General features: G+C 54.0%; 1 protein-coding gene across 4 annotated transcripts in view; it reads right to left on the bottom strand.

Moving 5' to 3' along the window:
• The window catches only part of CYB5R3 (cytochrome b5 reductase 3), a 32,809-nt gene extending 29,633 nt beyond the window's left edge, over positions 1-3,176 (bottom strand). For 2 of the 4 annotated variants that reach the window (XM_055252572.2, XM_063622991.1), the window contains exon 1: positions 3,031-3,176. In XM_055252572.2, coding sequence (XP_055108547.1) covers positions 3,031-3,051 — 21 coding nt within the window. In that variant the 5' untranslated portion in view covers positions 3,052-3,176. Of the gene's footprint in view, positions 1-341; positions 415-3,030 lie in introns of those variants that run through there. The other 2 variants (XM_063622992.1, XM_063622993.1) reach the window with 2 other exon arrangements.
• Positions 3,177-13,114: the final 9,938 nt, after the last annotated feature.

Raw genomic sequence — 13,114 nt, 5'->3', positions numbered from 1 at the left:
CAGGCCATGCTCTGCCCCAACAGGGAACCCACCACCCACCTCTCCTTGCCTCTAATAACACAGAGGGGAAGAGGGACACAGGGTGCCAGAGTCCCAGGGAGCCCCCAGCTCACGCACCATAGCTGAGGGGCTGCGTAGCTCTGCTCCCCACGCATAGAATGCCCTGCTCAGCTGCCCACCCCTGGAATTCCCCACTGGGACCCTGGCCTCCACTCTGCCCAGGCCAGGTTTGGGGTAGGCAGAGAGAACTGCCAGGGCCCCCGACCGGGCAGGCCCGGTCCTCCCCAGGTGCCAGCTCCCTGCCCTAGAGCTTAGACAAGCCAGTCGGGTGACCTGCTTACCTCTCCCCTGCCTGCCCACGAGCAGTCCCGCCAGAATCTGAGCGGCACCTCCCTCCTGGTGCTGTTCTAACCGGGAGGAAGTGGGAGGGTGTGGAGGAAGTTCTGCAGCGGGGGGCTCTGGCTTGGCTGGGAACTGTGGGGGAAGGGAACCCAGGAGGAGGAACAGGTGGACACAGAGCTGGGATCTGGGCCACAGACTAAGCATGGGGCTGCCAGGGACAGTAGGAAAACCCAGGAGACTCTACCTGTCAACCTGTCAGGGTCGCTGAGCACTCACAGCCGGGCTGGGAGGCAGGGGAACCACAGTTCAGGATGGCAGGCCAAGCTCCAACGTTCTCCCAGTGTGGCTGGCAGACTCCAGGGCCAACCCCTGGCCTGGATCCCCCAAAGTGTTGGGAGAGGCCTCCCATGGGGCCTGCATGTCTTTGATAAGACACCTAGAGCACCAGGCCCCCAGCCAGCCTCCTGCAGACTGTGGGGAGCCCTTAAGCTAGGAGGCCTGGCTCAGAATGTGCTGGAGACATTCTGGGCCAAGCGGGGATCCCAGCAGCACCCACAAAGGGTAATCCCCACCCACCCTTGGAGAGATGGGGCTGGTGGGGGGAGGGTTGGTGAAGGTCTCCCGACTTCCAGGCAGTGCTCTGCCCCTTACAGAGGACTGCTCAGCCATTCAACAGAAATATATGGAATGAGGCCAGGAACGGCAGTTCACACCTGTAATCCCAGCACTTTGAGGAGCTGGGACAGGAGGATCACTTGAGCTCAGAAGTTTGTGACCAGCCTGGGCAACATAGCAAGACGTTGTCTCCATTAAAAATACAAAAAATTAGGCCAGGCACAGTGGCTCACTCCTGTAATCCCAGCACTTTGGGAGGCTGAGGCAGGTGGACCATCTGAGGTCAGGAGTTCGGGACCAGCGTGGCCAAGATGGCGAAGCCCTGTCTGTACTAAAAGTACAAAAAATAGCCAGCTGTGATGGTGAGTGCCTGTAATCCCAGGTACTTGGGAGGCTGAGGCAGGAGAATTGCCGGAGCCCAGGAAGTGGAGGTTGCAGTGAGCTGAGATCACGCCAACCTGGGTGACAGAGAGAGACTCCGTTTCAAAAAAAAAAAAAAATTAGCCAGGCATATTGGCACGTGCCTGTACTCAGGACACTGAGGTAGAAGGATCACTTGTGCCCAAGAGATTGAGGCTGCAGTGAGCTATGATTGCGCCACTGCACTACTGTCTGGGTGAGAGACTCTGTCTCAAAAAAGAAAAAAAGAAAGAAAAAGAAATGTATGGAGCAGCCAGGTGTAGGGGACGTGGCCATAAATCCAACCACCAGCTGGAAGGTAAGGAGCACCACTAAAAACAGCAGGGAAGGGTTGGGTGGAGACCAGAGGAAGCTTTAGAGACACAGGCAGGACATTTCAACAATAAAGGAGGCGGGTGCTTTCTGGGGAAAAATGGGCCGGGTGTTGCTGGAGGCTGGGGTGATGCCCACAGGTTCACCCTGGCCAAGGTTGCCAGGGGTCTGAACATCCCCAAGTTCTGGGTTGGGCCACACTTTCCTGAGCAACCGCCCAAGCCAAGAGGCCTTTTGCCTGGTTCTCCAAGGAGGAGACTCCAGCGCCAGAGGGAGGACCCAGGTGCCCTCCAAGTGGCAGATGCCAGGCATAGAGGTGGAGGTGGAGGGGCGCTGGGCTGATTCCTCCTGTGCCAGCCTCCCCATGCCTAGCGGGTCACAGTTGACAGGAGAGCTGCCCTCTGCAGCCACAGCCTCCACATGTCCACACAGACTCAAGCCTCCAGCCTCACCATGGTCAACTTTTGAGAAACTGGGGAGAGGAGGTGGCCTGAGGGGAAGGGAAGGTGGCTCCAGGCCAGCCCAGGAGTGACAGCAGCAGAGTGGACTTTGAAACCCCATAGCAGGCTCCCTCGGGCGGCGGCGTTGTGGGATGGTGGCCAAGACTAGTTTGCATTTCCCCATCTGTGAAATGGGGCAAACAGCGCTGACACCACAAAGTGTGAGGTCCCCAGCACAGCTTGCAGGGTCAGTGAGAGCCTGGCCTTGCTGGGAGCCTGGCCCACTGAGCATTGGAAGGATGCCCCAGTGTCATGCGGGTTCTGTTCCTTGTTGCTAAACGTGCAAAACCCTCTGACTCAGTGACATCGCACACACACACGTTCAGTCGCCGTCAGTGACATCGCCCATTCACATACTCCTATACACACACACACCCCATCACACGTTTCCATGCCCGCCCTTCACACCCACGGTCACACTCACACACACATTCACTCTCAAGCCACTCACACGGTCGCTCACACACTCACACTCAGCGGCACACACGCTCACAACCACGGGTCCCTCCAGCAGCCAAGGCCCCACGGCGGCCAGGGCAGGGCCCAGGTGCCCCCGGGTGCTGGGCTCTGGCGCGCCCCCCGGGCAGAAGGGCTGGGTCCTCGCTGCAGACTGCCAGGGCGTGAGTCGCGGTCACCACGTAGCTCGCCCAGGCCGGGGTGGGGTGGGGTGGGGTGGGGTGGGGTGGGGTGGGGTGGGGCGCGGCGGGCTGGGCGGGCGAAGTGGGTGCGGCCGGGTGCGGCCCGGGTCCCGCGTCCCCTCCCGCAGGCCAGCCCGCCCCCTCGCCGCCGGGTCCCCGTCCCTCGCGACGCCCCGCGGCCCCGGCGCCCCCTCCCCGCCTACCGTGCTGAGCTGGGCCCCCATGGTGGCCCCGCGCTATGCTCACTCCTCCGCTGCCGCCGCCGAGACCGTCGCGCCCCGGCCCGCGTCACCCCGGAGCAGGGGCGGGGCCGAGGGGGCCAGGCGGGCGCGCGAGGCGGGCGCGGGGGCGGGGACCGGGTCGCTCCGCCTACTTCTGCCGGGGACTGGAGACTGGGAACTGGGGATGCTCCCCTCTGCGCTCGGAGCTCTCCCGCCGCTGTGCGGCCCCGCGCGGGACGGTGGCCTCTCTGGGCCTCGTTCGCCGCCATAAAGGAAGCAAGATGGCGCCCCCCGGATGGGAGCGAGAATAAGAGGCGGAATCTGCGGTGGGACTCCGAACCTGAAGGGGCTGGTCCTGCCTGGCCTGGCCTGGGCCTGTGTTCGCAGCTGCTCAGCGCGGCCCTTCCCCAGGCCTTTGAACTTGCAGTTCCCTGGGCAGCACTGTTCCCAGCTGCCTCGGGCCGTGCCGTTCTGATTGCTCACGTCCCAGGTCAAATGCTGCGGTCTCAGCACGGCCCGCCCGGAGCCTCCTCCCCGGCGGCGCCTCCCCTCCCCACGCCATTGTCCCACTGTGGAGTGGTTTTTGTCCCACTTAGCTGAAGGCCTCCTGCGTGTTTCCCCCACTCCCACCCCATCCCAGTGTACTGTGGGCTCCCGGAGGGCAAGGCCCTGTCTGGTTTGAAGTCCCGTACATCCCCAGAGCTTAGCACACGCAGAGTCTAGCATATAGTAGGTGCTCAATAAATACCTTTTTTTTTTTTTTTTGTAAAGCGGGGTCTCACTCTTGCCCAGACTGGAATGCAGGAGCCTGATCACAGCTCACTTTAGCCTCAACCTCCCAGGCTCAAGCGTTTCTCCTGCCTCAGCCTCCTGAGTAGCTGGGCACATGCCACCACGTCCGGCTAATTTTTTTTTTTTTTTTTTTTTTTTTTTTGAGACGGAGTTTCTCTCTTGTTGCCCAGGCTGGTACGCAATGACGCGATCTCGGCTCACTGCAAACTCCACCTCCAGGGTTCAACAGATCCTCCTGCCTCAGCCTCCCGAAATTACAGGCATGTGCCACCACCTCCGGCTAACCGGCTAATTTTTTTTTTTTTTTTTTGAGACGGAGTCTCGCTCAGTCCCCCAGGCTGGAATGCAGTGGCACCATTTCGGCTCACTGCAAGCTCCGCCTCCAGGGTTCACGCTATTCTCAGCCTCCCGAGTGGCTGGGACTACAGGCGCCCCACTGCGCCCGGCTAATTTCTTGTATTTTTAGTAGCGACGGGGTTTCACCGTGTTAGCGAGGATGGTCTCGATCTCCTGACCTCGTGATCCGCCCACCTCGGCCTGCCAAAGTGCTGGGATTACAGGCGTGAGCCAACGCGCCCGGCCTAATTTTGTATTTTTAGTAGAGACGGGGTTTCAACATGTTGGTGAGGCTGGTCTCGAACTTCCGACCTCAGGTGATCCACCTGCCTCGGCTTCCTAAAGTGCTGGAATTACAGGCGTGAACTACCGCGCCCGGCCATTTTTGTATTTTTTGTAGAGACGGGTTTCACTGTTGCCCATGCTGGTCCGGAACTCCTGGGTTCAAGCCATCCTCCCACCTTGGCCTCCCAAAGTGCTGGGATTATAGGCATGAGCCACCATGAGCAGCCTAAATACTTGTTGAATGGATGAATTCGACAGACAGTGGTCACCTTCTCTGTGTAGGCTCATTCTGGGCCTTAGCGTCATTCTCTCACCTTGCTGTCCTGGTAGGTGTCTTGGACCCAGATGTGAGCTCCTGGTGCTCTGAGGGGATTGGGTGGGCTGTGTGTTCAGGCAACGTGGCATAGACCAGACAGAGAAAGGGAGAAGCGCCTTGCTGGCAGGGCCTGGAGGTGGAGACAGGTGAACAGAAGCCTGATGGGCAAGGTTAGAGAGGTTGATACAGCCGAGCTGGGGTGCGATGTGACGTTGGGGAGGCAATGTGGAGCCCCGGGTGGAAAGAACTGGAATGTCAAGGAGAATGGGGAGCCTTGCAGGATCTAGGTAGGTGAGGGAGTGACTTACTGGGTTTATTTACCCAGAGAAGAGATCTCACTCTGATGCCCAGGCTGGAGTGTAGTGATGCAGTCACAGCTCACTGCAGCTCAAGCCATCCTCCCACCACAGCCTCCCAGAGCACTGGGATTACAGGCATGAGTCACCATGCCTGTCTGCCTACCCACCCACCTGACCTACTGTTTTTTTTGTTTGTTTGTTTTGTTGTTGTTGTTGTTTTTTGAGACGGAGTCTTGCTCTGTTGCCAGGCTCACTGCAATCGAGGCTCACTGCAACCTCCGCCTCCGGGGTTCAAGCGATTCTCCTGCCTCAGCTACCCGAGTAGCTGGGACTACAGGTGCATGCCACCATGCCCAGCTAATTATTATTATTATTATTATATTTTTTGAGACAGAGTTTCGTTTTTGTTGCCCAGACTGGAGTGCAATGGTGTGATCTTGGCTCATCACAACCTCCGCCTCTCAGGTTCAAGTGATTCTCCTGCCTCAGCCTCCCAAGTAGCGGGGATTACAGGCATGCGCCACCACGCCCAGCTAATTTTGTATTTTTAGGAGAGACAGGGTTTCTCCATGTTGGTCAGGCTGTTCTCGAACTCCTGACCTCAGGTGATCTGCCTGCCTCGGCCTCCCAAAGTGCTGGGATTATAGGCCTGAGCCACCATGCCAGGCATGCCCAACTAATTTTTGTATTTTTAGTAGAGACGGGGTTTCACCGTGTTGGCCAGAATGGTCTCAATTTCTTGACCTCGTGATCCACCCACCTCTGCTTCCCAAAAGAAAAGCTAACAAATACCCTATGGCCCACCATAGCTTGCATACCCTGGATTGCAATCCTCCTGCTATTCTCAAATAAAATCATTTGTTCTGGAGATCCTATCTCTCTGGGTTTCTTTTCAGTTGACGGTCTGTTTGAACCCCTTCGTGATTGTTTCTGTACATAAAATTAACATCATTCACAGTCAACATATATTATTGAAGCACTTTGCTCCTCCTGTGATAAATTCTCTCTGCATTTATACCTCAACCCCTGGACACAATTTCAATATGTAAAGCACAAGAGGAAATTTCACTCCTGGTTACACCTAAAGCTCCCCAAGAGAGTGACCCCTGTGCCACACCTGGCCTTGAACTGGCGTTGGCTCCTAACTAGCTATGTGAGTTCTAGGCAGACCTGATGCAGAAGCAGATAAAGGCTGAAGCTGAAGCCAAAAGTGGGGAGCAGATTTTGTCTGCTTGGAGCACTCATGTGCTCAGTACAGTTGCTGTGACCTCTGAGCTATGAAGATGGGGTCACTGGAGACCCCTCACCATCCATACCCTCCAGCTGCCTTGGTCCCCAGTTCCAGCAATCCTGTCCTCTGGCTGCCCCCAACCTGGCACGGGACTGTGCCAAGGGTGTTTATTTTGCCCTTTTATTGATCTGGGCCTCAGCTCCCAACACATTTCCTTTCTGGGGTTTGGATCTGCTTGCAACAGCCAGGAGAGGCCCCAGAACTTGCTGCTTTCCAGGGGACACTGTTAAAATGTCCTTTTTTTTGCCAAGCGTGGTGGCTCACACCTGTAATCCCAGCACTTTGGGAGGCCAAGGCAGCCAGATCACCTGGGGAGTTCGAGACCAGCCTGGTCCAACATGGTGAAACCCCGTCCCTACTAAAAATAGAAAAATTAGCCGGGCATGGTGGAGGGCGCCTGTATTCCCAGCTACTCAGGACGCTGAGGCAGGAGAATTGCTTGAACCTGAGAGTTGGAGGTTGCCGTGAGCCGAGATCGCACCACTGCACTCCAGCCTGGGTGACAGGGCAAGACTCTGTCTCAAAAAATAAAATTAAAAAAATAAAATAAAATAACATATCGTTTTTTCTCTGAGCCCTCCTTTTTACCCTGAGATCTAATCCTGCCTGCACCCAGGGAGGTAGGGATGTCTCCCCAGTGTGGTCAGCAGAGCAGGCTGAGGGAAGTTGGGGGTCCAGTTTCTTTGGAAAGAGAAGGGTAGGTTTCTCCCCTGAAGCTCATGGGGGCTGCTCACCTACTGCAAGGTGCTGACTGTGAGGCAGCCCCGGGGAGCAGGGAGACGAAACAGGAATGACATTGACTAGATGCTCGCCTGCTGTTCTTGGGAGCTCTCAGACCCTGGGCTGGGGCCTCGTGTTTGCAGCTAGCAAGGTTGGGTCTGGCCAGCTCTGCTATGGCTCATGGAGTGACCGCAGGCCAAGACCTTTCCTTCTCAGGGCCCTTGTCTGAGAGAGGGCGGGCAGACCTCGAGGTCTTTAAAGCTCCTTCTGCTTCTGATATTTTATGTTTATTCTCCCTCAGACTTTTGTTTGGGAAAAATATTTAATATACAGAAAAGTTGCAAGAATAGTGTAAATACAACAATCAGATTCACCAGTGGTTATCATTTCAGCTCTTTCTCTTTCTCCCTGCTTTTCTCTCTATCTCCCTATCTCTCTATTTGGTTTTGGTGAACCATGTGACAATTAGTTGCAGATACTTGACCCTTTACCCCTAAACACTTCCCCACGCTTCTCCCAAGAACAGGGTCTCTCTCCTACATTGTGTGATTATCAAATTCAGGAAACTTAACATTGACCCGATGCTATTATCTGTCCATATTCCCAATTACCCCATAAAGTCCTTTCTAGCTATTTTTTTTTTTTCTGACCCAGGCTCTAATCCCAGGTCAAGCATTGCATTTACTTGGAAAGTCTCTTTAGTCTCCTTTAATCTGGAGACCGATGGGATCGGGAGGTACAGATATGTGATGTCAGCTTGTCCCATTGTTGGTGGCGCCTGCCAGGCCTCCCTGATGTAAGATAACCTTTTGCTTTGATACCCTGTGAATGCCCTGATCCCCAATAAACTTCATATAATGGTTTCTGCATCTATCCAGGATCCTGGCCTGAGTCAATCATCATTGAGTGGTTTAACTGGTTTACAAACTGCTTCGGGGGAGAAAAAAAAAAAGACCCTTGTCCTATTCCCTCAAAGTCCTGCTGTGATTCAAAGAACAGAAACTCCCTACAAACCCCTTTTCCTTCGGGCATGTTAGCTGAGGATCCCTGACCCATCCCGCTCAGGAGTTTGATCCCTGAGAAAGGCTGGCAGGTAGGCGGGGCAGAGAAACAGTCATTTTCTAGAGGAGGAAAGGAGGCCTAGAGAGAGCAGAGAATCAGGAGGGTAGTGGAGCAACTCCCCTAGGAATCTCTGAGCTCCACCCCTTCCATGGCCAAGAGGGGGAGTTTGGGAAGGAGGCTCCTAGGCAGATGCAAGGGCAGAGTTTTGGGCCTGGGTTGGAGCTGTACTACCCAGGCAGTCCCCTAAGTCACTGTTAGGGGTGCAGGAACTAGATTGCCAGATTGAGTGAATAAAAACACCGGGCACGGCCAGGCGCAGTGGTTCAGGCCTGTAATGCCAGCACTTTGGGAGGCCGAGGCAGGTGGATCACCTGAGGTCCGGAGTTCGAGACCAGCCTGACCAGCATGGAGAAACTCAGTCTGTATTAAAAATACAAAAAATTAGCCAGGTGTGGTGGTGCATGCCTGTAATCCCAGCTACTCGGGAGGCTGAGGTAGGAGAATCGCTTGAACCTGGGAGGTGGAGGTTGCGGTGAGCTGAGATCAAGCCGCTGCACTCAATCCCGGGCGACAGAGCAAGACCCTGTCTCAAACAAAACAAAACAAAACAAAAACAGGGCCGGGCGCGGTGGCAGTAATCCCAGCACTTTGGGAGGCCGAGGCGGGTGGATCACCTGAGGTCAGGAGTTCGAGACCAGCCTGGTAAACACGGTGAAACCCTGTCTCTACTAAAAATTAGCTGGGTATGGTGGAGCGCATCTGTGGTCTCAGCTACTCGGGAGGCTGAGGCAGGAGAATGTCTTGAACCTGGGAGGCAAAGGTTGCAGTGAGCTGAGAGCACCACTACACTCCAGCCTGGGAGACTGAGCAAGACCCTGTCTCATAAATAAATAAATAAAACTCCCCCCCGCCCCCGCCGCCCATACACACACACACACAAGAGGTATCATTAACTGAGGGTCAACAGTGTGCCCAGGGCTAGACTGGGAAACCAGAGATGAATGAGGCTCAGTCCCCAGAGACAGACACCAAGCTGAAAACGGTGGGTAGGAACACCAGGCTCTTCACTGACGGGTGAAATCAAGGGAGGTGACATCTGAGCTCTGAGGACCTAACACGCTGTGTGATTTTATGCAAACGATGGAGGAAGGGCGGCGCCCTGTGATGAGCTACATGGAGCTTCTGACAGGTGCCAGGTGCTTTGCCTGTGTGGAGAGATAGGATCGTGATGTTCTCTCTGTTTTCCCCTGTATTTTCCTCTTCCCTTTCCCTGTGTTTGCTGCCCCAGGGAAATGGCATGGTGGGGCAGAAAGCTGCAGCCTGCCAGGAGTGAGCCAGAGAAAGTTGCCTGGCCTGGGCAGAGCTCCTTGAGGACACGTGGAGGAAGAAGGGCTCCCAGCTCTGACCAGATGACCCCTCAGTGGATTCTTGCTGCCCACTGAACAGGCAAAACCAATTCACTGAGAGTAGGGCATTGCAATAAAGAGAGAGTTTAGGCCAGGCACGGTGGCACACGCCTGTAATCTCAGCACTTTGGGAAGCTGAGGTGGGTGATCACAAGGTCAGGAGTTCGAGACCAGCCTGGCCAATATGGTGAAACCCTGTCTCTACTGAAAATACAAAAAAAATAGCTGGGCATAGTGGTGGATGCCTGTAATCCCGGCTACTCGGGAGGCTGAGGCAGGAGAATTGCTTGAACCCATACCAAACCAACCATGCCACATGGGAGATGTAGTTATGACTCAAAGCAATCTCTCTGAAAATTCAGAGACTAGGGTTTTTCAAGGATTGCCCAGTCAGGGAGTCAACTTCTGAGTGTGGCCATGGAACTAGTCTGTGGGCGTCAGGGTCTGGGCGGAGTCATCGGTCACGAGAAACGCAAAAGCCTGAGAAGACATCTTGAAAGGCCAGATCTTAGGTTCTGCAGTAGGGATGTTATCTGCAGAAATAACTGGGGGAGTTGCAAGTCTTGTGGCCTCTGGAATAATGGCTGGTAATGATTTACGTCTACACGTTAGCAAAATTCAGGCTCCTCATCCTCTTAACCTGGTGGGTCTTTCATTCGCTTTACAAAGGTGGTTCAGTTCTGGGGAAAAGCTATGATCATTTAAACCAAGCTTGTCCAACCCTTGGCCTGTGGGTCGCAGGTGGCCCAGAATGGCTTTGGATGTGGCCCAACACAAATTCATAAAGTTTTTTTTTTTCTTTTTTTTTTTTGAGATGGAGTTTCGCTCTGTTGCCCAGGCTGGAATGCAGTGGCACGATCTCGGCTCACTGCAACCTCCGCCTCCTGGGTTCAAGCGATTCTCCTGCCTCAGCCTCCCTAGTAGCTGGGACTACAGGCGCCCACCACCACGCCCGGCTAATTTTTGTATTTTTAGTAGAGATGGGGTTTCACCATGTTAGCCAGGATGGTCTCGATCTCTTGACCTTGTGATCCGCCTGCCTCAGCCTCCCAAAGTGCTGGGATTACAAGCGTGAGCCACCGCGCCAGGCCAAGATTTTTCTATTTTTAATAGAGACGGGGTTTCGCCATGTTGTTCAGGCTGATCTCAAACTCCTGTCCTCAGGTGATCCACCCACCTCAGCCTCCCAAAATGCTGGGATTACAGGCACGAGCCACCACACCCGGCCTTCACTGTTACAATTTTCAAAAAGGCCGTCTTACCAGGACTGGGGCAAGTGGGGGGAGGCTAAGGGAGGTCTATAGATCCTGGAGTCCAGGGGCCCTCCCAACCATGCCACGTGGGAGATGTAGTTATGACTCAAATAAAACCACACACACACAAACACACACACACACACACACACACACACACGAGGTATCATTAACTGAGGGTCAACAGCGTGCCCAGGGCTAGACTGGGAAACCAGAGATGAATGGTTTCCTACTGGCCTGTAGCATACCTTTCTGCAATTAGAGAAAGGTGCCCTCTCTGGGGGACTGCCCCCTTCCGCCCCTCTGTTCCCTGGGCCTGACGTAGTCACACTGTTTCAAGCTCTACTCCCTACCTCTATGGGTTCTTGTGCAATAAGAGAAAGATTTTTGCTGCACTTGTTTCCTAGGTGGGGCAATGCTGAAAGACAGCGGGGGTCTTCCTGGTATATATGGGCTGTTAGGATCCAGGGGGATGGGAGGACAGTGGGGAGCTGTCCCAAGCTGATTTGTGAAGATGGGCAGCCCTGCAGAAACTTGGGAGGACCAGTGACCAAGAACCCGTCCCACCTTGTCCTTCCCCTTGAAACTCCTGAGCCTCTAGAACTGAAGTCATGTTTCCTGCCAGCCTGGCTGAGAAGGGGCTTCAAGACGGAATTGCCTTTATTTTTATTTTTATTTATTTATTTATTTATTGAGACCAAGTCTCACTCGTTCGCCCACTCTGGAGTGTAGTGGCGTGATCTCAGCTCACTACAACCTCTGTCTCCCAGGTTCAAGCGATTCTCCTGCCTCAGCCTCCCGAGTAGCTGGTACTACAGGCACCCGCCACCACACCTGGCTAATTTTTGTATTTTTTTTTTTGTATTTTTAGTAGAGATGGGGTTTCTCCATGTTGGTCAGGATGGTCTCGAACTCCTGACCTCAGGTGATCCGCCTGCCTCGGCCTCTACAAAATGCTGTGATTACAGGAGTTGACACCTGGCCTGGAAATGCCTTTTTTTGTTGTTGTTGAGATGGAGTCTTGCTCTGTTGCCTAGGCTGGAATACAGCAGCAAGATCTCAGCTCACTGCAACCTCTGCCTCCCAGGTTCAACAGATTCTCCTGCCTCAGCCTCCCGAGTAGCTAGGATTATAGGCACAGGCCACCATGCCCAGTGAATCTTTGTATTCTTAATAGAGACAGAGTTTCACCATATTGGCCAAGCTGGTCTCGAACTCTTGACCTCGTGATCTTCCCACCTCGGCCTCCCAAAGTGCTGGCATTACAGGTGTGAGGTACCGTGCCCGGCTGTGGAAATGCCTTTTAGAAAACAGAAAACTTTTCTTTCTTTTTTTTTTTTTTTTTGAGACATAGTTTCACTTGTTGTCCAGGGTGGAATGCAATGGCACGATCTCAACTCACTGCAACCTCTGCCTCCTGGGTTCAAGCAATTCTCCTGTCTCAGCCTCCCAAAAACACCGCACCCGGCCGAAAACAGAAAACTTTTCTTACACAACCATGTACATGGAGTGAAATTCATAGCCAGCACACACTAGTGGCCTCATTTCATTCTCACATCAACCCTGTGAGGTAGGAAAGCCTGTCCCCATCTTATAGATGAGGCATATGAGACTGACACAGAGAGGTCGAGGAGGCTGCCTAGAGCCACATAGCCTCACAGCAGTGGCACCAGGTCGCACCCCATCTCCAACTTGATCTCTCTCCCCTGCTGTCCTCTCCTCCCTGCTCATTCCTACTTTCACTCATTCCACAATTTTATTAAGTGTCACACCTTGTTAGATCCTGGGGCATACAGTGGGGGAACCGGCTAGATGAGGAACAGAGTGGACTACTCTCAAGGAGTCGAAAAGCTCCCTACTTATTAGCTGTGGGACCTGGGACAGTCACCCTAGAGCTTGTCCTCCATGAGGCTCAGCTTCTTCATCTGTAAAATGGGGATAATCATGGTGTGCATCTAATGGAGTTCTTCAAAGGATCCCGTCAGAGGTTCTGTTCGGAAGGAAATTACCATGCACAGCCCACATTTAAGGACTGGGGAGCTGGGCTTCACTTGCTCGAGGGTGGAGTATCAATATTCATAATTTGGAATTCACAGGAGGTTTGTCTCGTGAACCCAAAAGTATCTGAGACAGGTCTCAATCAATTTAGAAAGTTTGTTTTGCTGCTGGGCGCGGTGGCTCACACCTGTAATTCCCGGACTTTGGGAGGCCGAGGCGAACGGATTACCTGAGGTCAGGAGTTCAAGAACAGCCTGGCCAACATAGTGAAACCCCGTCTCTACTAAAAATACAAAAATTAGCCAGGC

This window comes from Symphalangus syndactylus, chromosome 18 (assembly GCF_028878055.3).
Source record: "Symphalangus syndactylus isolate Jambi chromosome 18, NHGRI_mSymSyn1-v2.1_pri, whole genome shotgun sequence".
In the NCBI taxonomy this organism is placed as follows: Eukaryota; Metazoa; Chordata; class Mammalia; order Primates; family Hylobatidae; genus Symphalangus; species Symphalangus syndactylus.
The sequence above is the reverse complement of the archived record's forward strand: the minus strand, read 5'-3'. Positions and strand labels throughout refer to the sequence as shown.